General features: G+C 53.2%; 1 protein-coding gene across 3 annotated transcripts in view; it reads left to right on the top strand.

The window, feature by feature from the left end:
• Window positions 1-434: 434 nt before the first annotated feature.
• Window positions 435-25597, top strand: part of TRIM62 (tripartite motif containing 62) — a gene marked incomplete at its 5' end in the record, with an annotated part of 30301 nt that continues 5138 nt past the window's right edge. Inside the window, 4 exons of one of the 3 annotated variants that reach the window (XM_079698439.1) lie at window positions 435-842; window positions 14898-14993; window positions 19688-19944; window positions 20786-20901. In XM_079698439.1, coding sequence (XP_079554565.1) covers window positions 435-842; window positions 14898-14993; window positions 19688-19944; window positions 20786-20901 — 877 coding nt within the window. Of the gene's footprint in view, window positions 843-14879; window positions 14994-19687; window positions 19945-20785; window positions 20902-25597 lie in introns of all 3 variants that reach the window. The other 2 variants (XM_079698438.1, XM_079698440.1) reach the window with 2 other exon arrangements.

The raw sequence follows: 25597 nt of genomic DNA, 5'->3' as shown, positions 1-25597 counted from the left end.
TGAACTCCCCATCCCCAGCTTCTCCCCCTCCCCCCACCGCACCCATACCGGTATTACAGCCCCCCAAGGCCTCCGCCCCCCTCCTAGATCCCCTTCTCCCAGCACACATCCCTTCTGACTGCCCCTTTCCCTAGAAGCTTCTTGCTAGGAGCACCTTCCCTCAGACACCCACGGCTCCCTCCCTCCAGCACCCATCGCTCCGGGTCACCCTCTGCCTCGAGACCACCTTCCTGGGCTCGCTTCCCGGGTAGTCTCTACCCCAGACCTCTTACTCGCGTTACCCCACTCCCAGACAGCACCCATTCCTTCTCCTGTAGGTCCTGCTTCTCCGGGCCTGCTCCCCGCACCCATCCCTAGGTGCTGCCCCCGACAGCGTCGCGCTCTCCAGCCTGCCCCCTGCATCTCTGGGGACCCTCTCCGCCGTCCCCGGCGCCATGGCGTGCAGCCTCAAGGACGAGCTGCTCTGCTCTATCTGTCTGAGCATCTACCAGGACCCGGTGAGCCTGGGCTGCGAGCACTACTTCTGCCGCCGCTGCATCACCGAGCACTGGGTGAGGCAGGAGGCTCAGGGCGCCCGCGACTGCCCCGAGTGCCGGCGCACGTTTGCCGAGCCCGCGCTCGCGCCCAGCCTCAAGCTGGCCAACATCGTGGAGCGCTACAGCGCCTTCCCGCTGGACGCCATCCTCAGTGCACGCCGTGCCGCGCGACCCTGCCAGGCACACGACAAGGTCAAGCTCTTCTGCCTCACGGACCGCGCGCTGCTCTGCTTTTTCTGCGATGAACCCGCGCTGCACGAGCAGCACCAGGTCACGGGCATCGATGACGCCTTCGAAGAGTTGCAGGTGAGCCGCTTGGCGGGCCTGGGGCGGGGGCGGGGCCGGCCCGGGGGCGGGGTCAGGGTTGGACCGCAGGCAGGGCCCAGTCAGAATTGCCATGGGGCGGGGCCGCCGGCAGGGTCAGGGCCCTATCAGAATTAGGACGGGGCGGGGCCGCGGCGAGGAGGCGGTGTTGAGGGTGGGGCCTTGGTCCGTGCTCACCAGGCGGGGTCTCAGAGAGACCTGAAGTGGGGGGTGGGTGGGTCCATAGTTGGGGAGAGATCACCAATGGAGTGGAACTGCAGGGACAGATGAGATCAGAGCTGAACCAGGTACCGCCTGGACAAGGTTAGGGACGGAGCTGAATCAGAGCTGGGCAAGGGCAGGGCCACTGTAAGGGTCATGGGGCTAGACCGGGAGACAGGACCCACGTAAGAAGGGTTCAGGACTGAGTTGGAGACAAAGACACAGATGGGGAATGCGACAAAGTCGGGGCTAGACAGGAGGTGGGGCCGCCATCCGAGGATGAGTCTGGACTACACGGAGTAGCTGAGCTACAGGCTTTGGGGCATGCTGACCTGGGGTTCAATCAGGTATGCATCAGGGCCTGGGGAGCAGTACCTGGGCTAGATCGCTCTGGGCAGGTCAGGGTTAAATCTAAGAGAGGGTCTAAATGAGTGTCAGCAAACTACTGAGAGAGCAGGTTTGGGTGCCAGGGGCTAGGCCAAGGTGTATGAGGGGCTAAGGCTGGGATCAAGTTCAGATACTGTAAAGACCATCCTGGGTTTAAATCACAGTAGAGGCCAGGTTGAGAGTGAGCACAGGACTTAAAGACTCCGGATTTGGAGAATAAGGCCCGAAGGTGAGGTGATTCAAGAAAAGCGAGGGGGCTTCCCTGGTGGCGCAGTGGTTGAGAGTCCGCCTGCCGATGCAGGGGACACGGGTTCGTGCCCCCGTCCGGGAAGATCCCGCATGCCGCGGAGTGGCTGGGCCCGTGAGCCATGGCTGCTGAGCCTGCGCGTCCGGAGCCTGTGTTCCGCAGCGGGAGAGGCCACAAGAATGAGAGGCCCGCGTACCGCAAAAAAAAAAAAAAAAAGAAAGAAAAGCGAGGGAGGTGGACCTCTAGAAGTCTCCAGGGACTTTTGGTGACCTCCTTAGCTCTGTCACCTGCATCAGGACCTTGAGGACTAAATGAAACAGTACATGCAGGGTAACCTGAACATAGTCAGCCTAGGACTGTAATTGGTCTCCCTTAAGCCTTCCTGTCCTCACGGACTAACTCCTACTCAACTCTCAAAGCCCTGCTCAAATGCCCTCTCTGTGTAAGCCTTCTCTAGGCTCCACTGGCCAAAACAATAGCATTAGAGCTGCATCTTCCCAATCTCTGTTAATAAGTATAATGTTTTTTAAAAAAAACAGTGTTCCAAGATTAGCTATATTTGGGAAATATAGTATATTCTCTATACCCTCCTTGGAGGATTCTCAATGTACATTTGTATATTAAAGGCTTGGAGAAATCTTGTAGCAAAGAAACCCATTTTGCTGTGTTTAATAAAATGATTCCCAAGGTTATTTGAGCCTGGAATCTTTTTCTCAAGCTAAACCATTTAAATCTAGCAGCCCCGTGTATTTGGCCTTGGGATACCAGGCTAGCACACAGTCCCCAAGAGAAGTCTCTTAGTCATCATATCTATGGCCCCAAAGCCTGCCACAAGGCCTGGCCCACAGTGAACATCAGTAAAGGCTGAATGAATGACTAGTCCTGACCTGAGCTGGCCCAGGCTGTGGAGCCTTCGGAAGAAGAAGGTTTTTGACTCCTTAAGCAGGAGCTAAATAACTATTTTCCCTGTTGTAGGGGGTCACCCCCCACCTTATACATAGCCAGCCTGCACCAGCAGATGTCCTGGCCCTAGGAGAAATGACTCCATGTTCACCTTACCCACTCCTTGTCCCTTTAATCCCCAACCACCACTGACTCCCTTCCAGTTTGGCTGTTTGAGGATGGAGAGCAAGAGTTGGGGGCTCTGGGAGCTTGCACAAGGTTGGCATTGACCGTCCACCCCCAGAGCCCCTTGTGCCAGGCACTGGTATCCCCATCTCCCCGTCTATGAAATCACATAAACAGGGAAGAGGAGAGAAGCTTGGACAGGACTAGGTGCAGGTCGTGAGTTTGAAGGGACTCTGTCTGAAACCATCTGCCCAACGTCTTCATTATGTAGATGTGGAGACTGAGGTCCAGAGAGGTGATGTGACTTACCCAAAGCCACACTGCCAGACCGTGAGAGTGCCGGCCAAGAAAGCTCAGCCTGACCCCGGCTGCATCCCGCCCCTCCTGCTCACCCGCTCCTCTCCCTGTCTGACTTGCTAGCTGGAGAGAGCTCTGTGTTCCAAGGCTTGCTTCCCCTGTCTGCAAACCAGGAAATCCAAATTATTGTGTTGTGGTTTTTTTCAGTCCATTCCATGACCTGGGGCAGGCAGGAGAAATTGAACATATATTTTCCCCAAACGTTATTGAAACACTGTCATTCTCGGGTGAAAAGAAAAAGAGGACTGCCACTCACTTACCCTCTACTGTACTGTCCTGGGGTCAGTCACACTTGGGTTCCAAACCTTTCTTTAGCACTGTCTGTGTAATCAGCACATGTCTTCATGGAAACCTTGATGCTCTCGCCTGTAAACCAGGGTCAGGATGATTCTTTCCTACCAGGATTTTCATGAGGCTGACCTGAGATGAACCTGCTATTGAGATGCCTGGCACTTGGTAGGGGCTGGATCAGCAAGTGCTCCCATTCTTTCTCCTTCTACCTCTGAGAACTCATGTGCCCAGCTGGGCAAATGCCCAGACCTGCCTCTCACCTGAGCAGGAGGCCTTGCTTTGGTGCCTCCTTTGGGCTTGGCAAGAAAGTAGCAGAGAAACATGCCTTCCACTGGAGAAGTAAGCTCCTGGGTGAGGTTCAAGCCGCTCCCCACCCTCACCATCCCACCCCCTCTCTTCATGGGGAAGTGGGGCTCATTAGCTAGTTATGCACTGGAAATGAGGCTGAGCCTGCCCATCACACCCCTTCCTCTCCCAGCAGCTGGTGGTTTGTCCCCAGGGCTCCTGGAGCCTGGGCTTGGACCCCTCTCCTGGAGAATAACAGACTCAGAGCCGGCAGGGCCTTGGAGATAGCCTGATGCAAACTTCATTTGACAGATGGGGAAATGCCCTGGGGTGGGGGGGACCTTTCCCAAGGCCTTGAGGCCAGAGGAGGCTACTCCTGGCTCAGCCCGAGTCTCCTCACACCCCGCTGCTTAGCAGTTGGCCTGGAGCTTTTTTCATTTATTATAAATCCTGGAGGCAGCAGAGCGGAAAGGTTAAAGGCTCTGGCTTTGTATTCAGGCAGCTCGAATCTTGCGCTCCTGTTTCTGGCTGTGTGACCTTTGGGAAGTTCCTTATCATCTCTGAGCCTCAGGTCCCTCGTTCACAGCATGGGAATAATGGGGTTGAATTAAGTAAGATGACATTTGCAAGAACTTGGTACAGAACTTGACACATAGTAAGCACTCGATAAATGACAGCTCTAGTATGTTACATCATATTTGGCACTATTGACATTTGGGGCCAGATAAGTCTTTGTTATGCAAGGCAATCCTATGCATCGTAGGATGTTTAGCAGCATCCCTGGCCTCCACCCACTGGATGCCAGTAGCACCACCCACCCCAAGCTCTGACAACCAAGAATGTCTCCAGGCTTCATCAAATGTCCTCTAGGGTCAAAATCACCCCTGGCTGAGAACCCAGGCCTACAGAAGTCCTACTCAGCTTTCCAGGCTCAGCGCAGATATCACTTCCTTCATGAAGCTTTCCCTGACCTGCCAGGCAGAATCGCTTTGTACCCCAGATTCCAATACTGGGGTCAGATCCTGGCATCGTCACTGATAATCTGTGTGTCCTTGGTCAGATCACTTCACTTCTCTAAGCCTCCACCTGCTCATCTAGAACATGGGGATAACATGACCTTCCTGGGACAGATGTTGTAGGGGTTAGGAAGGCTGTATCAAAAGTGCCTGATGCTGTGCCTGGCACACAGTAGCACACGACAATTTTTAAATATCTTTATTTTTTCTGATTATAAAATTAACATAATAAACAGAGCTATATAATGTAAAAGTTAAAATCCCCCCATAATTCTACCCCTTGGAAAAACATGGGCTTTTTCTTAAAGATTTGCTTTCTAGTTCTACAGGATTTTTGTTGTGTAAACAGCCTGTGAGCATGTCTTGTGTGTGTGTGTGAGTGTGTATGTGTGTGTGTGTGCATGTACCTTCCCTTTTTTTTCACTGCTGAGCACTGGACCATAGAGCAAAGAGGATGGAAGGAGCCCCATCTCAGAAGGGTTTGGGGGCTTCTCGGCCAATGCTTACTGAGCCCACTGCCTGGGACTATACTAAGCGCCTTTCTGGTATTGCCTCATTTAATCTTCATAACACCCTGTCGAGTGGGTACTGTAACTTATTCTTTTTACAGATAAGAAAACAGAGGCTCAGAGGAATTCAGTGACTTGTTTGGTCACCCAGCTGGTAAATGGCAGGGCTAGGATTTGAAGCTTAGCTAACAGGCCACACATGGCCTCCGAGCTGCCTCTGAGGGCTGGGTGGTTGTCTCCCCCGCACGCTGCCTGTCTTTGTATTGTAAGTGTACTCAGCACAGGGTCAGGCTAAGGACACAGTCTGCCTGTGCCAGCTGATGCACCGAGGGCAGGTGCTGGATGGCATCTTGCTCAGGCATGGCATCCGGCTCTCTGGCCATCTCAGCTTCCTAGCCTCCAGAGGAGGGATTGGATGCAGTCCCAGCCACCCTCTCCAGGTCTCATGTGACCACTGGAGCCCTTCCCAAGGCCTCCTTCACGCCAAGGGAGACAGCAGTGGATCAGCCTGGGATGGGAGCCCTGAGGAGTTGGGCATGGGGATCCAGAGGCGCCGAGGCAGCCACACGGGGAAAGAACAGAGCTGGGGGACTGGATTCAAATCCTGGCGCTGGCTTCTCGCAGCTGAGTGGAAGGTGCTGCCTTCTCTGCACCCTTTCCCAACCTGGGAAGTGGAAATAAGAACAGAACTGTCCACTTAATGTATAAAGAGGGAGAGAGAGTTGCTGCCTATCCAGAGACAACTGATGCAAAGGCGCTTTATTTTGTACTGTGGACAGGGAGGCAGCCAGGTTGTCTGTGTCCTGGGGAAGTGGCCTCTGATGTTACTTTTCCCAAGAGAGGGCAGGATTTGTGTGCAAAGAGCAGTCTCCATGGGGGCGAGGCTGGCAATGAGTCAGACCCTGGGCTGCTGTTAGCATCTCTACTTCCCTCTTCACAGGTGTCTGTCAGTCAGCAGCCAGGAAAGCCTGTTCATCCAGGACACCTTGGCTAAGCACAGGCCACAGTGTCAAAACTCAGAATTGAAGTTGGGGACCCAGGATGTTTATTTTCTGGAGAGAAAAGGATCTGGTAGGAAGTGACAACAGAAACAGTAACAACCCTAAAAAAAACAGTAGTCAGAGGGTATTGGACACTTGTTATGTGCCAGGTGCTGTTACAGGCATTGAATCCTCACAGCAGCTGTTTTCCCTTTCCCTGCTCCCCCAGTGGGACTAGGATCAGCCCCATTTCGCAGAAGAAGACGTTGAGGCTCAATAACTTGCCGAAGGTCACACTGCAAGCAGGAGGCAGAGCTGGGATTCAGACTCAGGTCTGTCTGGCTCAGAACTCAACCTCCTCACCAAAACCCTAACTGCCTCAGGGAGCATCCAAATGGGGAGGGACCTCAGAAACCATCCTCTCCCCACTTTACAGATGGGGAAACTGACTTGCCCGAGGTTGGTCCAGAGCCCAGCTCCCTGGAATCTCAGTCCAGTGCTATTTTCACAGCATCATTTACCTTCCGGACCTTGAATTCTGCTTGAACACTGGGGCAGGTGTGGAGGATTTGGAGATGGTTCTATCTTGGATTCAGGGATTCATTCAATAATTTCTTCAGTCGACACTCCTGCTGTAGCTAACTGAGGGCCAGGTCCTGGGCCCAGGAGAGAGCAGGACAAGCTTGACCCTGCAGTGGTTCTTGGGGGATAGGCCCAAAAGTTGCAAGGTCATGTCCTAGGCTCGTCTGGCCATAAGTCAGCATTGCCCAGGTCCCCCTGGAACTGACAACTGAGCTGAATCCTGAGAGCAGAGAAAGGAGACGTTACAGACAGAGGGAATAACAACATCCACAGCCCCACTGCCTGGGTGCAGAGAGTGCCAGGGGCAGGCACCCTTTCTCGTTTAATCCTCACAGCCGCCCTAGGAGGTGGGTCTCATTGCCCCCTTTTGTACATAAGGAAACTGAGGCTCAGAAACTGTGCCTAAGACCACACACCCAATAAGTGTCGCTGAAGCTAGAACTCAGACTCAGATGATCTGAGTCAGCCAGGGGCAGGCATGGAGGGGAGCCAGTGGTTCCTTGTAGCTGCAGGGGAAGGGGTGGGAAAGGGAGGCTTGACCAGCTCATAAAGCGCCTTGAATGTGCCACCCCTGCCTAAGGAGCTTGGACTTGATCCTGGAGATTCGGGGGAGCCAGGAACAGGTTGGAGCAGGCGAGGCTGGCCTGGTCGGTGTGCACTGAGGGGCAGCGTGCAGGTGGGACAGGTGGGGGCCAGCCTGGAGGAGGGGGAGCAGCCATGAGGTGCTGCCTGCCGGAGACCGCGAGGCTCAGCGTGGACAGGGTTGGGGCTCAGAGGCAGAGAAGATGGATGAGAGTTCAGGTCTGTCGGGAGGACCAGGACATCAGAGGGCTGTGGGTGGAAGAGAGATTGGGGGAAAGGAGAAAAGAGGCAAGTTCAGTTTGCCGTATGAAGAGTTGGCGTCCCCTTGGGGCAGAGAGGGGAAGGGAAGGCAGTAACTGGGCACGGAGAAGGGGAGGGGCCTTGAGCACCTACTGTGTGCCACGCCGTGCTGGGCCCTTCAAGGCTGTCATCTCATTTAATCCTCATCGCACCCTCGCCAGTGGCTCCGGTCCTCATTTTATAGGTAAGGCTCTGAGAGGTGGACACTGAGAGGGGAGGAAATGATCTACCCAAGGGCACGCAGGCAGGATTCAAACCCAGGTTTTTCTGACACCCAAGTTTATGCTATTTCCACTGGGCAGCGCTGCTTAGTGACCGGGGCTCGGGGGGAGGGGGTGTCGGTCCCTGAAGCCAGGGGAGATGGCTTCCGGCAACAGCTTTCTCCTCTGGGCCGGGAGAGGGATGGCCTTGTAGGAGGGGAGGTCTGGCCTTTGGGGCATGTGAGCCCTGGCTCTCTGTTCTCCCCCTCAGTGACTGCCCGAGTCCTGGCCTGTCCATGCCTGTGGGAGCCCCAGAGCCTCTCAGCTGACATATTTGCATAATTGTGTGCTTAGGTCTGCACCAGCCCTGACTCTGCCCTCTCTCCAGAGGGAGGGGTACAGAGCTATGACTCTGCCCTCAGAAGGGCCCTCCTCCCATCCCTCATTCCTGCCCTGCCCCAGAGTGGATGGGGCCTGCTGAGTCCAGCTTCCCCAGGCTGACTTCCAAGGCATCCTCCATCCCACCCACACTGCCCTCACCCCTGCTAGCCCCACTGGCCTCTCCAACTTGTGACTCCACCCACATACCTGGCTCCTGCCATCCCCAACTGCCCCCCACTTCGTGCACACGCCAGGTGTGCCCCTGTTCTCTCCACCTGGAATGCTCTGGCCCCGCCCTGGAGACTTGAAGGGACCCTGCCCATCCATCCATCCATCCATCCATCTTCCCTGATCCTCCCGTCAGAAATAAACTCTCTCCAAGAAACTCCCACAGTTCTGAGTCCCTATTGCACATACAATTATTTATTTATTTTAAAAAATTTTTTATTTTTGACTGTGTTGTGTCTTCGTTGCTGCCCGCGGGGTTTCTCTAGTTGTGGCGAGCAGGGGCTACTCTTCGTTGAGGTGCAGGGGCTTCTCACTGCGGTGGCTGCCCTTGTTGCAGAGCACGTTGCGCGCCTAAGGCTCTAGGCGCGGGGGCTTCAGTAGTTGTGGCGTGCGGGCTTCAGTAGTTGTGGTGCTCAGGCTTCAGTAGTTGTGGCTCGCAGGCTCTAGAGCTCAGGCTCAGCAGTTGTGGTGCACAGGCTTAGTGGCTCCACGGCATGTGGGATATTCCTGGACCAGGGCTCGATCCTGTGTCCCCTGCATTGGCAGGCAGATCCTTAACCACTGCGCCACCAGGGAAGCCCTCACATACAATTATAATTATCGTGATGCTAATGACAATAACTACGAGTGACTGAGCATTTCCTGCGCCTCACTTCAGGTCAGGTATTAAGTCACCTAATCCTCACAGCAACCACAGAGCCGGCACTGTCATTAGCTGCACTTCACAGGTTTGGAAGCTGAGGTGGGAGGGAGGGTGTCACACACACAGCCGGCTTCCTGGTGTTCCCTCCGCATTGTCTTGCTCTCCCTTATAGTCTACCTATCTGCATTTCTGCCTCCCCTAGAACCTGCAGACTCGGAGCAGCTGGCACTCCGCCTGACCGTGGGTGCCCGGACATGATGGCTGTATTGAACTGAGCGGGAGGCAGAGAGGCCGAGCGGTTTCCAGCATGGATTTTGGAGTCACTCAGATCCCCACTTCTGACTCTTATGAGCTGTGTGACCTTAGGCAACCTGCCTGACCTCTCTGAGCCTCCATTTCCCTCTCTGTAAGACTGAGGTGATAAAGGCACTAACCTCATGAGAATTAGTGAGAATTAAGTAACATGATGAGAATTAAGTGATGTGAGAATTAAGAGAATTAAGTGATGTTGTGAGAATTGTGAGAATTAAGTGACATGATGCCTGTGAAGTTCAAACCCAAACCATACCACCTCCAGACATGGTTCTGAGCCTCCGGCATGGCCAGTGTCCTTCCTCACAGTTAGCTCTATTGCTTAGGAGTTTATCAACAGCTTCCTGTTTCCTGTCGGTCTTTGCTGGGAGGAAATTTTCCAGTTGGTTCTCTGTAAAGCTGTGTGGCCATGGGCCACTCAGTCACTTTTCTTGGACCTCAGTTTCTTGTTCTAGAAATCCAGATTGTTGGACCAGATGGTCCCTGGGGCTCCTTCTTGCTCTGGCCATCTGAGGAGGAAAGAAGGGGCCAGGACATAGTGAATGGTGGGGACGTGGAGAAGTGACCCAGGAGCCTCATGGGGGACATGGTGACCTCTCTGTCTCCCGAGCAGCCAGTGTGGCCAGGCTCTCCACTGTGGTTGAACACTTCTTACTGTTATCTCATTTCACCCTCCCAACCCTAGGAGGTATTGTTATCCCCATTTCACAGACAAGGGACTGGGGCACAGAGAGGTTAGGGTACCTGCCCAACGTCACAAAGCTAGTGGGTGGCAAAGCCAGTCTCCTAACCCAGGGAATCAGGTCTGGTCCCAGGCCTGGAAGGAGGGAAGGCTGCCTCCTAGTCTTGCTCTGTGGGTTCTAGGTTTTGTTTTTCCTAAGTTAGCTGTTCCCTCAGGCTCAGTAGCCCACCTGAGGAGAGCTGCCTCCCTGGGATCTCCTCCTACCCTTTTGGAGGTGAGCTCTGACCCAGCCCAGCCTCTTCTGTGGGCAGATTCATTCCGCAAACTCTGTGCCTGGCCCTGTCCTAGGTACTGATAGTGTGAAAATCTATCTGACATAGTCCCTGGCCTAAGAGCCCATATCTCATGGAGAAGACTGACAGGTCACCTTGCTGTTAAAATACAGTGTGTGCCAGATAGTGTGAGGGAAAGCTCTGTACACAGAGGATTGTCTGAGGACAGAATGGAGTTTGGGGTATGGCTTCACAGTGGAGGTGATGTCTGATCTAGACCTTACGAGATGAGCATGAGCCTAACAAGTGGAGAAAACCATGTGGGTGAGCATTCCAGACAGAGGGAACAGCATGTGCAAAGGCCTGGCGGAGAGCACTGCAAGTTGTTTAGTGCATCTAGAGCAGCGCGGTCCAGTAGAATTTTCTGGGATAATGGAAGTGTTCTGCATCTGTGCTGATGCCGTAGCCACTGGTCACCTGGAGCTATTGAGCACTTGAAATGTGCAACCTGGTGCAACCGGTACAACCGAGGAACTGAATTTCAATTGTATTTCATTTAAATTCATTTGAATTTCAATAGCCGCATATGGCTAGTGACTACTGTATTGAACAGTACAGGTCTGGATGAAAAGAAAAGGCTGGAGACGCAAGAGGGAAGGGATATGGGAACAGATGTATATGTATAACTGATTCACGTTGTTATAAAGCAGAAACTAATTTAAAAAAATGTTAAAAGGAAAAAGAAAGAAAAGGCTGGAGAAGAAATTTGGGGCCAGTAGTGAAGGGCCTTGAATGCCACACTCAGGCTTCCTGCCCTTCCTCCCAGACAATGTAGAAATCCTGCAGAGCGGCCCAGGGAGGAGAGGCAGGGACACATCTGTCCTGTCAAACGATTACCCCAGCTGCTCTGCGGGGCAGGGAGGAGCCTGGGGCCACAGTCCAGAAAAGAAGTGATGAAAACTGAACCGGGGTGGTGGGTATAGAGAGGAGAGAACAAATTCCAGGGCAAGCTTGATGACTGATTGGATTGGGGGCGTGGGCCATGTCAAGGGTGACCCCCAGATTTCTGGCTTGGATGGCAGCGGGGGTGGGGGGGTGCCCTTCACTGTGATGGGGAATGTGGAGGAGGGGCAGTTTTGGGGTCCCGTACCACTATGCCAGCATCCACTGTGATGTGAGTGTCTATGTCCCTGTCTCCCCCCAGCCCATCTGCACACCTCCTGAGGCATCATGGGTTGGGACTCATACCCCATCCCTCTCCCTGTCGCTGACACAGCAGCACGTGGGGCCCAAGGAGGCCTCATTCAGCACATGTTTGCGGAATCGACGAATGAGTGTTCCATTACTCCCGGGATCCCGTTGTTCCCTGGCCCTGAAAGCAGGGAGGAATTTGACCGTGTCCCTGGGGTGCCCTGAGTGATATGAGGAACATGGCCTCCAGGGCAGCTTTCTCGGAGACTCTGAAGAGCTGCCTGGGTGGCTGGGTCTATGAGGACTACCAAGGGGAAGGGTTGTAGCATTTGGTTCATCTCCTCAAAATCTGTGTCTCGAGCAGACTATGTCCCAAGACCCCAGGCAGTCAGAGAGGAGTAGTCTTAGGTGAACACGATACGTCTGTTCCAGTGGCTCTGATGCACATGAATCTATTAGGAATGAGTTCCAGCTGTTAGTAATAGAGAGCTGCCCAGAGTAGCTGAAATTAAATAGGAGTGTATTTCTCTCCCATGTAACACAGGTCTGTAGGACAGGACCCCAGGCAGTGGTGTGCCAGAGCCACACCTGAGTTCCTGAGAACTCGTTGTGCAAATCTCTTCCCAGCTCTGCATCTGGTGACCTCACATGGAGAGCTTCAAATTGGCTTTGGGGGGAACCTTTACACCAAGGAAATTGGCCAACACTATAAATTGGGGCTGTTTTTCTTTTTTCCAGAGGGCAAGCTTCCTAGCATATCACTGAGTGCAGTGATGGTGTGGCTACCCCATCAGGGACCCAGGCTGCACCTTCCTTCTATTTCTCTGGTTTCAGCCTGTCACATCCATCTTTCTGGCTGCCTTACAGCCTGAGATGGCTACCAGAGTTCCAGTCATTATGTCTATGTAAGCTCTCTGCTCTCACAAAACCAGCTATTCCAATTTTTCTATCTGACTCGTATTTTCAAGGCTGGCTCCTCTTCATCCTTCAGCTGTCATCTCAGGTGTGACCTCCACAGAGAAGCCTTCCCTGATACACTACCTAAATTCGCCACCCATCCCATTCGGCTTTATTTTCTCTAGAGCATAGACCATAATGGGTAGCTCTCTGATTCTTTTATTATTTTCCTTGTTATTATCTGTCTTCCCCACTAGACTGGAAGATCCCTTTTAGTAGGGACTGCATCTGTCTGGTTCTCTGCTGTGTCCCGAGTGCCTCAACAGTGCCTGGTACATCATAATTGCTCAATAAATACTTGTTGAGTGAATAAGGGATGGTAAACACAGATCATTTTGTTTTCTACATGTTTCCCTTAGTGTGTCATCATGACCATTTTCTCATGTTGCTATTTAGTCTGTAAAATTAGTTGGACTAGATGTTTTCTGAGGGCCCTCCCTGCTCTGACGAGATGAGTGGGCAGGAGGTGAGTGTGAACAGGGAAGTCAACTCCCTGGCATCACTCACAGCCCAGGCTGACTAGGGAGCCCGGGCCCTGCTCAGAGGCTGTTTCCATGGAAATTCACTCCCAAAGCAAACTTCCTTGAGCCCCATCTCAGTGCCAGGCCATTGATGAGTATGGGGGATATAGAGAGAAAACGGTAGGGAGGGCCTGCCCTGCATGGGGATGGATAACGGACAGCCAGAAGAACAACGAGCTGTGATACAATGGGCTAAAAGTCCAGAACTACTGGGGGCCACCAGCCTCCCTACCCCATTCATTCATTTGGCAAATACTTACTGAGGCCCTACTGTGTGCTGGACACTATTCTAAGCATTGGGGATGGAACAGTGGACAAGCCAGACAAGATTCTTGCCCTCATAAAACTCACACGCCAATGGAGGAGATGAACAGTAAACACAATGTCAAATAAATAAGCAAGATCATGGACAGCAGGAGGTGCTATGGAGACCACTAAACAGGAGGGTGGAAGGGATGCTGCTGTGCATGGGCTGGTCAGGCAAGACCTCTCCGAGGAGGCAGCATCTGAGTTGATACGTTAATGCTACAAAGGAATCACAGGGAGAAAATCTGAGAGTGAAGTGCACCAGGCAGAGGAAGCAGCAAGTGCAAAGTCATAAGGCTGAAACAAGCCCAGCGTGAGGCACAGGAAGAAGACCGCTTTGGCTGGATGGGAGTGATGGGGGAAGGATGGTGGAGACAGAGGTGGGACTAGGGACAGGGGACTGAGGCACTTGCTTCAGGTGCAAAATTGAAGCAGGCGCCCAAAAACTCAGTAATCAAGATAATATCTAATGCAATTTTTTTTTTGCGGTACGCGGGCCTCTCAGTGTTGTGGCCTCTCCCGCCGCGGAGCACAGGCTCCAGATGCGCAGGCTCAGCGGCCATGGCTCACGGGCCCAGCCGCTCCGCGGCATGTGGGATCCTCCCGGACCGGGGCACGAACCCGTGTCCCCTGCATCGGCAGGCGGACTGTCAATCACTGCACCACCAGGGAAGCCCTAATGCAATTTTTAAAAATCAAAATTAATGCCAAAACCCCCATGATGAACCAAATATCAAATTTTTAAATAAAGACAAGATGACTAGCAATGTCATGCTGAGCCATATAGGAACCAGATGCAAAGGAAAAACGAGTAATACCGGTCCTGTCCTTATTTAAAAATTTGACCTGTTGTCTATCATGGATTTTTGTTGTTGTTCATCATGGGTGTCATCACTATAGAAAACATGTCACCTGGTGTCATGATTATGGTTTCCGGAACCAGACTTCCTGAGTTCCATTTCTGGCACTACCCCTGCATGCTTAGCTGTATGCCTCGGGGCCAGTGTCTTGACCTCTCTGTACGAGTGTCTCCATCGGAAAAGGGGGCTGATAATAGTGCCTACCTCAGGGTTATTGAGAGGATTAAATGACAAGCCAAGGTCTAAGAACAGTGCCTAGCCCACCGGAAGCGCTCAGAGGATGTTGGCAGTCAGTCGTAGCCCTGGACAGCAGTACAGCCTTGGTTCCTGCCAGAGGATTCTAAGCAAGGAGTCTTGGCCAGCAAATCAGGGTGGGTCAGAAAGTGTGTGGAGGTAGATTGGAAACAGGGAGACCAGAGCCCCTAGGATGGCCAGAGAGGAGGCTGTTGCAAAACTCCAGATGGAAGATGGGAACAGACTCTGGAGATACTTAGGAGACAGACTCTGCGGAACGTGGTGGTTGTTAAACTGTGAAGGGAGGCGGGTGCTGGGGCAGGAGACAGACGGGGCCAGGATAGCTTCCAGTGCCCGCAGTGGACGGGCCTGGGCTCTGCATCACCACGGAATACCCGGGCCGGATCTGGCCCGCGCCCCCATCCCGATCTTGTCTGTGTTCCAGAGGGAGCTGAAGGAGCAGCTTCAGGCCCTTCAGGACAGTGAGCGGGAGCACACGGAGGCGCTGCAGCTGCTCAAGAGACAGCTGGCGGAGACCAAGGTGAGCCCGGCCTGGACGTGGGGGCGGGGCTGGCTGTGGTGGGGGCGGGGCTTCGTGGGGGCAGGACCAGTTGGGAAGTTGAGGGGCGTGGCCTTGGGCCTGCTGTGGGGGCGGGGCTTCGAGGGTCCAAACTCCAGGTGTTAGGCCGGGGCATGGGGGTGGGCGGAGGCTGGGGCTTCCCTGAAGGTAAATGGGGCGGGGACCCACTCCAAGATGACTGAGGGCAAGTGGGATCCTTTCTCCCTTCCTGCTTTGGGTGAAAGTTGAGGTGGGACCAGGGACCCTTTGGAAAACCCTGGCGTCCTGCGGGGCTGGAAGAATGTACCTAGTCTTTTTTTTTCTCCCGTTGCTAAACACACCCATTGCCCAAGGAGCCAATCCTGAGAATGTTCCTTCGAAGCCCTCCTGATGATTTGTGACTCAGCCCTGGTATCAGCTCCCCTCTTCAACTCGGACTGTGGAGATATAGACTCTGAAAAGTAGCGTCAAACCCTGCAGGCTCTGGCCACAGTGGTTTGAAAAGAAAAGCCTTTTTTCTTGACCTGAGAGGAAAGCCCTGGGTTCTGATCCAGCCACTACCGTGCTGTGTGACTTTGGGTAAACTGCACACTTATCTGGGCCCCTAGTCTTCCCATCTGTGCTGTAGGGACTCTGCCAGGCTCCTTCCAGCCGTGATGTTCTAGATCCTAGCACACTTCCAAGGGGCTCCCTCCAAGTCCCCCACAGATACCTCTAACTGGGCAAGGCTTGCTCTGATTTCTGCTGTCCTTCTGGAACCAAGCACTGGGGACCCAGGCCTGGCTGCTAAGCTCTTGGGTGATTTCAGTGTGGCTCCACTCCATTTGCAGGGGTGCCACTGCCAGCAGCAGCTGGAGCAGAGCCTTAGGAATGCTCTGGGCCTCCAGAGGTCCCCCTGGGGCCTGGAGAGGCCATTGGAGATCCAGACCTGTGACCCAGCTTGGCCACCAACACACTGTGGGGTCTTAGGGAGGTCATGACGAACATTTCTTCAGAGAACACTCTGGAGTGCGTCCGGGCAGGACCCTCAGTGGGCATCAGATGGGAAGCAGTCACAGGACTCTGGCCTCTTTGCTTCTCCCAGCCTCATTTTCCCCACCTGCCTGGTGATCCCACACCTCTCAGGTGAAGAGAAGCAAATGGAAGCCTCTGTCTGTATGAGAGGGGAATATTATGGTCTGTTTCTTCTCCCCAGCATTCTGTTCTTCTCTCCACTCCCCACCCGCATTGTTTTTCTCCACTGACCTTTTCCTCCCCTGCCTTCCTGTCCATCTGTCTACCTCTCGGTTGTCCTCTGGGGCCACCTTCCCCTCCAGTTCCCCCAGCCCTGCTTCCTGTCTGGACTGGGATGTTTATACAAGAAATGCCTATGGATGCTTTGGAGGTCATATTTCACCTGGTGCCTGACTCGGCTTTCCTGTGGCGCCTGCCCCTCCAATGGCCCGGCCTGAGGGCCCGTCTGATCTCCCTCCCCCAGCCCAATGTTTTCCTTGGTCGGCCCTGACCGAGTGACGCATTCTTGGCAGGGTGTTGTTCTGAAATGGCCCCAGCTCTTCCAACCCCAGTGTGTTCCCAGGGATGTGGTGGGTCAGGATGGGAGCTGCTCTCCCAGTCGTGACTGAAGGGATTGGGAGTGGGGCGGGGCTGGCTCTGTCCTAGAAAAAACTAGAGTAAATGAGACACACCAGTTTAGCTGAAGCTTTCTCTGTGCTGGGAACTGTGTTCCCCATCCATTGTCTCGCCGAACTGCACAGAATGTCACCTCTATGACTGCAGGATTCCCCAGAACCTACACGGTGTCTAGCACACAGTAAATAGTTGTGGAACAAATGAGTGGGGAAAAAAGATACACCTTCTGAGGTAGGAATAGTTGTTGTCTCCATTTTATTGGCAAGGAAACTGAGGCCCAGAGAGGTTGAGGGACAGGCCTAAGGCCCCACAGCTAATAAGTAGCTAATTGAGACCTTACTGTCCAGTTCTGTCTGAGCCTAGTGCATATTCCAGCCTCACGCTGGAATGTCCTCAGCGAGATCTCTGGCTTTGTGGGCTGCAAGCCGGGTAGGCCTGGAGAACCCATCAGGGACATATTTCGGGCTCCTGGGGTGGCTGATGTTCCACTTCTGAGCTGCCCTCTCCCAGCCTCTTTCTCTCCTCTTGTCCTGGGGACACTGGGCCCCTACCTGAGAGAGAAGATGGAGTCTGCACCCACCTCTACAGAGCAATCTTGGGCAAGACCCCTCCCTCCTTTACCTCTCAAGCAGGTCCTGACCATCAGCCTTGTGCCAGGCTCTGGGATGCAGGGCTAAGGAAGATGTCATTCCTACCGGGAGGACCAGTAGTTCATCCACTACCGGTCCGTTAGTTCATCCACTAACTGGGAAGCCACATAAAATGTGGGGCAGTATATTCAGAATATTTACAAAATGCTCTGGGAACATTTAACTATTTAACTGCCTGGAAAAGTTAAGGAAGGTATCACAGAGAAGGTGGCTTTTGATCTGGGTCTTGCAGGATGAGTAGGAGTTTGTCGGTTGAATAAAGCATTTGCTGGGGGAGGGGTCCACTCTAGGCAGGTGGAATTACGATGCAGCAGCACTAGAGAGGTAAGCAGGGATCAGATTAAGGACTTTGGATTCCAGGCTAAGAAATTTAGCCTGTACTAGTCATCAAGGAGCCAAGAAGGGTCCCTAAAGACGAGATCGGCTGTGACCCAGTTTGCACGTTAGAAGGATCACTCTGGCAGCAAGTTTGTTGGCAAAGATGTGGAGTTGACACGTGGAACCAGTGAGTTGGTGGGACCCAGGGGCATGTGTGGAGGAGGCAGGTGGAGAGATGAATGTGGCGCTCAGGAGACATGTAAGACCTTCGAAATGGGCTTGGAAGCCATCCTCAAAGCAGTGGGAGTTGCAGGGTGTGAACAAAAGGAGCCAGCGTGGCCGAGTCCTCAGGAACGGGGGTGGCAGGGAGGGAGCAGCCACAGAGGTGTGAGGCAAACCAGAAATTTCTATGAGTAGAGGGTGGCCCTTGGGCCAAATGCTGCTGCAGATTCACCAAAGAGCAGCCGGAAGGGGTGGCCATGAGATCTGGGGCTCTTTGGAGGGCAGTGGCGGACGGTGCAGGGAGGGCAGGCCCCAGCTTCCCCACTGTGACCTGCCGCTGCCACAGCCTTGGCCCTCCCTGGGTGAGGGCGCTCCGGGAGGCCACAGGCAGCCTGGCCCTTCATCCCCAGCCTCTCCGCCACCCCCTTTGTCTGCCCTGCGTGCTGGGTGGGCATGCGCAGGGAGGCTGGCCCACTGCCAGCAGCTCTTCCTGCCGCAGGCAGCCGGCAGCCACGACGACTGGGAGGGAACAGGCCCTAATTGAGCCTTTGTGGAGCCTCCCACAGAGCCCTGGGCACTGAACACAGCAGGGTCTCTGACTCCGTGAACTCCCAGCCAGGATCCCACAAAGTCAAATTGCAGAGGCAGGCCCCACACGCTGCTGCTGCAGCCGAGCCGCACTTGTGTACCCTGTGTCATCCTGCCTTGTGCTGTCCCCTCGGCCCGCTGCCCACACCCCCCAACTGACATCCTGCCCGTCCTTCAGGCCCCAGCTCAGAAGTCATCTCTCCACGAAGACTTCTAGGATGTGCCTGTTCCAGTGTTTTAATAACCAGGCTCTGGGTCTGCACCTCAAACAATACCATGCACTTTGTGAATGTTCCCTCACTTACCATAGCCCTGCAATGTCATTGTATACCCTTCTCCCAGATAAGAAAACTAAGGTTCAGAGATATCAGGCAACTAAGGTTGCCACAGCTGGAGACCCAGAGCCACTGGGCACCAAAGCTGTGCCCTTTACCACTCAACCCCTCCTGGGCCTGGCAGTGCCCTTCGGGGCAGAGAGAAACACGGAAGTCCATGCTTATCTCCTGTGACGATGGCTTTAACCCCCCAGCTCTTGTTCCCTGGCCAGAGGGTCTCGGGGTGGCGGGACAGGGCAAGTGACCACCAAGCTTTGCCCAGCACGTTGCCATTTATAAAGCTCTTTAACATCTGTGATCTCGTCATCTTTGCTTGGGCCCCATGAGTGACTTTTTTAAAAATAAAAATTTAAGGGAATTCCCTGGCGGTCCAGTGGTTAGAACTCGGCGCTTTCACTGCCGTGGGCCCAAGTTCGATCCCTGGTTGGGGAACTAAGATCCCACAAGCCATGTGGCGCAGCCAAATAAATAAATAAATAAAATTTTCACTCTCTCCCAGACTGAACTCAGCATCCTCTCCCTGCCCCCCACGTCTCCTGCCAGCTTCCCCATCCCTCCCACCCCCAAGCCAGAAATCTGGACATCATCCTTACACCTGTCTCTCCTGTACCCCTACAGCCAGCCAGTTGGTCACCAGGGTCAAAGAGGCTCTCCTACAAATGTCTTTCAAGCCGTGTCCATCTGCTGCTCCCCTAGTTCAAGCCTCATTGTCTCACCTGGACCATTTCATTGGTTTCCTAATGGAGAACAACTATCTGCTGTCCCTGCTATGCCAGTTCTCTCCTGCCACCATGCTTTTGCATGTGCCATCCCCTCACCGACATGCCTTTCCCACCCTTTCCTCTGTGCATGCCAAGATGCTCGGTTTCCTCCTCTCACCCAGGGATCACCCCATCCACTCTCCCTGACTGACCCCTGATGACTGTCTCCACAGTCTTCCACCAAAAGCCTGCGGACCACCATTGGGGAGGTCTTTGAGCGGCTGCACCGGCTGCTGCGGGAACGGCAGAAGGCCATGCTGGAGGAGCTAGAGGTAGACACGGCCCGCACACTGACTGACATCGAGCAGAAAGTCCAGCGCTACAGCCAGCAGCTGCGCAAGGTGCAGGAGGGGGCCCAGATCCTGCAGGAGCGGCTGGCTGAAACTGACCGGCACACCTTCCTGGCCGGGGTGGCCTCGCTGTCTGAGCGGTAAGTACCCGCCTGCTGTGGGTCTTCTCCAGGGGGTGTCCCCTCCCTGGCCCTTGTGGGATGCTGGGATTGGAGGCAGATAGGGTGGTTAGCAGAGAATTCATTCATTCAAATCTCCATCAAATACACAGGACATCTGCTATGTGCCAGAGCCTAGGGTAAAAGCTTTAGGTATTCATATTATTTTATATACAATACTTATAATCATATAGGATATTACTTGTTTTATGTGCTTTATATTATATTACAAATATGTGTTTTATATTATCTATTATATTATTTATAATAACGTTGATATTATATATAATAAATAATAATATGTAAATTATTATAATCCTAATAGCCCCTTGGAGGTAGTTACCACTGCCATCCCCATTTCACACATGTAGAAAATGAGACACAAAGAAGCTATAGCAATTGGCCAAGGCCCTTCGTCTAGTATGTGGGGGAGCCAGGATTCAAGCCCAGGTCTCTCTCGTTCCATACCTGCCTTTAATAATAATAACACTTAATTATTCGTTCGTTAATGACCAATACTGATAGCTAACATCATGTATTCAGTGTTGACCTTGAGCCAAGTACCATGCTAAGCATTTTACATACATTATGCCATGTAATCCTCACAAGCCTAGGAAGAAGGTGTTATCAGAGTACCCATTTTAAAGATGAGGAAACTGAGGGCAATAGCTAGAGAATTAGGAAGTGGCACAAGCAGGCACTTGAGTCGGCACTTGGGTCCAGCAGACTTCCCACACATGACCTCGCCCTATGCCAGCTGCCCTGAGGTGCTGGGACAGGAATCCAGCCCCCAATGTGGCCTGCTCTCTTGCTCTCCTTCCAGGCTCAAAGGGAAAATCCATGAGACCAATCTGACCTACGAAGACTTCCCAACCTCCAAGTACACAGGCCCCCTGCAGTACACCATCTGGAAGTCCCTGTTCCAGGACATCCACCCAGGTAAGGCCCTTCCTGCCACTCTCCAGTAGGGCTCAGGAAGAGGCAAGGATTATCATGGGTTGGAGCTAGATAGGGCCCGGCCCAGCCCACCCCTTGCTCTACACATGACATGGGTGCAGGGCAGAGGGATGAGAAGAGTGCCTTGCTGAGCACCTACTATGTTCCAGGGCCTGTGCTGGGCACCAGCACAAGAGGAGGTAGGTTCTACTAGTGTACCCATTCTCTAGATGAAGAGACTGAGGCCCTGGGTGCTTCACTCATTCACTCTATGAGTACAGGATATATCAAGCACCTACCTCACACCAGGCACTATTCTAGGTACTAGAGATATAGCAGTGAGCAAAACAGGCAAAAATCCCTACCCTCGTGCATCTTACTTACATCCTAGGGTGTGAGAGAGAAAGAAAACAAAATTAAATAAGTAAAATACATAGTTTTTTAGATAATGATAAAAGATAAGGAAAGGGGCTAAGGGATGTTGAGGTAGGATTGAACGTTTAGTAGGGGATCCAGTTAGAAGACCTCCTTGAGAAGGAAGCAGTAGAGTAAAGACCTGAGGGAGGAAAGAGAAGAATGAGCCATGTAGGTATCTGAGGAAAGAGTGTTCCTGGCAGTGGGAATAGGAAGTGCAAAGGCCCTGAGGCAGGAGCAAGCCTGGCATGTTCAAGGGACAGTAAGGAGACTCGCGTGGCTGGAGTGGAATGAGTGAGAGGGAGGGTGGAGGTGAGGAGGTCAGGTCAGTAGCAGTAGCCAGACCATGAGAGCCTGGAGGCCCATATGAAAACCTTAAATTTTATGCTGAGTGAGATGGGAAGGTTTGGGGCAGTGAAGTGACATAAGCCGGCTTAAGTTTTTAAAGTATCCCTCTGGGTGCTGGGTTGAGAATAGACTGCAGGGGGTAAAGGGTGGAGGTTAGGAGACTACTGCAACAATGCAAGTGAGAGATGATGGTGGCCTGGAGCAGGGTGGTGGCAGTGGAGGTGGTAAGAAGTGATCAGATTTAGGATCTATTTTGAACAGAGAGCCAACAGGGTTTGCTAATGGATTGGATCTCAGGTGTGAGAAAAAAAATGACAAGGAAGACTACAACGATTTTGGCTGAGGTGACTGGGAAGATGAAGTTGTAATCATGTGAGGTTCGCGATGCCAGTTAGAAGTCTCAGTGCAGACATGGAGAAGGTAGTGGGAATGACACGTCTGCAGTACGGGAGGAGGGTCAGGGCTGGCGTTGTCTACACGTGGACGGTATTGAATGAGCGGGGATGAGGTCACCTAGGAAGTGGGGGTAGAGGGAAAAGAGAGAGGGCCACTCTAACACATGGAGCCCTAGGCCACTCCTAGAAGTCAAGGACAGGAGGGGCACCCAGCCAAGGAGACCGAGAAGGAACAGCCAGAGAATAGGAGGAAGACCTGCATCTGTCGTGGAAGCCAAGTGGAGAAAGTGTTTCGAGGAAGAGAAAGTGGATAGTGGTGGCAAAGCTGCGACCCCAAGTGTGGGAGGATCAGAACTGACTGTTCTCCGGGTCTTGGTGACCTTGACAAGAGCTGCTTTGGTGGAGCAATAGAGGCAAAAGCCTGACTGGAGACCGTCCAAGAGAAAATGAGACAGGAAGTGGAGACAGTGCTTTCAAAGAGTTTTATATAAGGGGAGGAGAGAGAATGTGGCAGTGGCTATTTGTTTAAGATAGAAGAAATGGCAGCATATATGGGAGGGGTGGGGGGCATGGAAAAGATCCAGTAGAGAAGGCAGAATTGAGGGTGAAGGAGGGAGAGTTGCCGGGGTGACCGCCAGGAGTGGGACCTGCCTCTGCCTTTGCTGGGAGCCAGGAGAAGGTAGAATAAATGGCCCCCCCGAAGCCGAGGGGGCAGTGGTGGGGGCTCCTGGGAATTCTCTTCACCTCTCGCAGTAAGGCAGGAAGCAAGGTCATCCGCTGAGATGAGGATGGGCTAGAGGAGGTCATGGGAAATCTGCCGAGAGAGGAGAAAGTCTGAAATGGGTTTCTAGTAGTTAGTAGACCCTGGGACTGGGAGGTCAACGCCTTCCTGAGATCACACAACCCACAAGGGCATCAGAGTGGAACGTATTGGCAGCAGGGAAACTTCTGTGTTCCTGAGTCAGGTGCAATGTCCTTTAGAGGTGAGACAAGGATATAGAGGAGACTTCTCCCTAAGAGGTAGACACTGTTATTATCATTTTTTAGATGAGGAAACTGAGGCACAGGGCTGTTAGGAACTTGTCGTGGTCACAACCTGTAAATGGTACAGCCAGGATTTAAACCCAGACATGTCAGACCCCAGAGCCTGTGCCCTTACCTACTAAACTAACCAGGCATTCTCTGGCCTCATACTACCAACCCAGGAAGACTGCTGGGGAGACTGAGGCTCAGAGAGGCTCACTGATTTCCCAAGATCACACAGCAATCAGTGCTCTTTCCACCTATCTGGATTCATTCTTTTGATCTACAAATGCTGAAAGTCCTTCGAGGCACTTTCAGGATCAAGGGAGACAGATGGGACAACAGACCCTGAAAGTCCAGTGGGACCAGGGCCATGATGAGGGACTTACATGGGGTCATGGGAGCCCAGAGGGACAACAGGAGGCTCTGGATGGGGCGAGGGAGGAGCCAGGGGAACACTGAGTAGACGATGTTTGAACTGAGCGCTGAAAACTGAGGGTTTTCCCACTCAGGAAAGGGTGGGGCCTGGAGGTGCCTCGGACAATCCTCGGCATTGGGAACTGTGTAGGCAAAGGAGGCGGTGGGGAGGGCAGGGGCATGAATGATCCCAGGATGTTCACGATTGGCCTTCAGGTACAGATGGAGAAGGACTGAGGACAATCACTGAGGGTGTGAATGCTGAACAGGGATGGGGCTCCCCTCCAGGTGACTGAAGACCTCATTGGATGGATGCATCATGACCAATTGCACAAAAGTGAAGGGACATCTCCTAGAACCCTTAAATCTGGATCTGTGCCCTCATTGACAAAGGGGGCAGTAGTTGGGCGAAGGGCCCACTTTCCAGCCGACTGGGCGGGGCTCTTGGCTCTCCTCCTGGGGTTGTGGGTCTCTGTGTGCTCCCAGCCTTGGAGAGACCTGAACACTGGGACCCAGCAGGGTGAGGGCCACACATGGGTGAAGCAGCATAACTGAAGGAGGCAAGAAGCCCCTCCAAGGGTCCTGTCCCCCGCTGTGACCCAGGGAAGCCCCTCAGGCAGATGGTCTCAGGAGCTCTATTTACCTCAGCTGCCACAGTTCACAGAGGCAACCCAGGCACCTCAGCCTGACAGTCAAGGCCCTATGAGATCTGGGCCCAGCCATTCTCTCATTCTCCCCTCTGTATCACACTCAGCCACACTGAACCATCTTCAGTTTTTACATGAGCCATATTCCCTCTCCTCCACACTTCTGCACATGCTATTCCCTTTGCCAAGAACACTCGACACAAACCTTAATCTTTGATGACTAACTGCTACTCTCCTTCACATCTTAGTTTATAAACACCTCCTCTGGGAAGCCTTCCTGGATTTCTCCAGGTAGCCCTGGGCTTTCCTGGTCTCACTGTTTTGTTAATGTCTGCGTGGCTGTCTCTCTTACTAGACCGTGAGCTCTGAAGGGTCAGGGGCTGAGTCTGATTCATCACTATGCATCCCCAGCAGCTAGCACAGTAAATGTCTGTGGATGAATGAATAAAGAAATGAATGAGTCCTGCTCTCAATTCTGTTACTATTGGGTTGGCCAAAAAGTTCGTTCAGGCTTTTCCGTTACATGTGGAAAAACCCGAATGAACTTTTTGGCCAACCCAATAGAATAGGGCCTGGCATTAAGTATGTGCTCAATAATTATTTGTTGAAGGAAGGAACTTGCTGCACATTCTTGGACAAGTCACTTCCTCCCTCTGAAGCTCAGTTTTCTCCTCTGTATTATAAGGGTGCTAGTGTTCCCTTCTTGACTCCCTCACAAGTGAACAAATGGATGTGGGAATTTGCTGATTGCCCCAGGGCAGGGTTTCTCAGCCTCAGCACTATTGACATTTGGAGCTGGATAATTCCTTGTCTTGGGGGCTGCCCCATGCATTGTAGGACGTTTAACAGCATCCCTGGTCTCTACCCAACTAGACGCCACACACACCCCCTCCCGCTGTGACACCCAAATTCGTCTCCAGGCATTGCCCAATGTCCCCTATGGGGCAAATCAGCCCCAGTTAAGAACCGCTGCCCCAGGGAAAGCTGCCTGTAGGAGAGGGGCTGAGGGAGCAGTAGGGTGTGCCCTGAACATCCTGCCAAGGACAGCGGCCCCTGGGGGTTCAGAGAACAGTGACCTGGTTAGCTGGGCCCCTTCCTTTGTCTGTAGGGCCTGTGAAGTCACTCTGGCTCCTCTACCAAAACCAAGGCTCTTTTGTCCAGTTGGGAGGGGCAGGTGCCCCCAGGGACCTAGCCCTGGATTCTAGCAGCTTCCTGCCTGCCCCCCTTCCAGTTCAGCCTTCCTATTGGGTCACCTGAGAACTCCATGTAGCACCTGTCACTCCCGTGATCTGGAACCTCCACTCTCCACCACCACCCACACCCCTGCCCCACCTCTCAGCTGACATTGGAAACTCTCCTCCAACTGCCTGGCCTGATTGCCCCAGCTCCCAGGCACAAACTTCCTCCCAACCCAGGCCAGGTGGCCATTGTCCAGAGGACACCAGACACTACTTC

The sequence above is a fragment of the Hyperoodon ampullatus genome (genome assembly GCF_949752795.1).
Source record: "Hyperoodon ampullatus genome assembly, chromosome: 2".
In the NCBI taxonomy this organism is placed as follows: domain Eukaryota; kingdom Metazoa; phylum Chordata; class Mammalia; order Artiodactyla; family Ziphiidae; genus Hyperoodon; species Hyperoodon ampullatus.
Note: the sequence above shows the minus strand (reverse complement) of the source record. Positions and strands in the feature narration are given on the sequence as shown.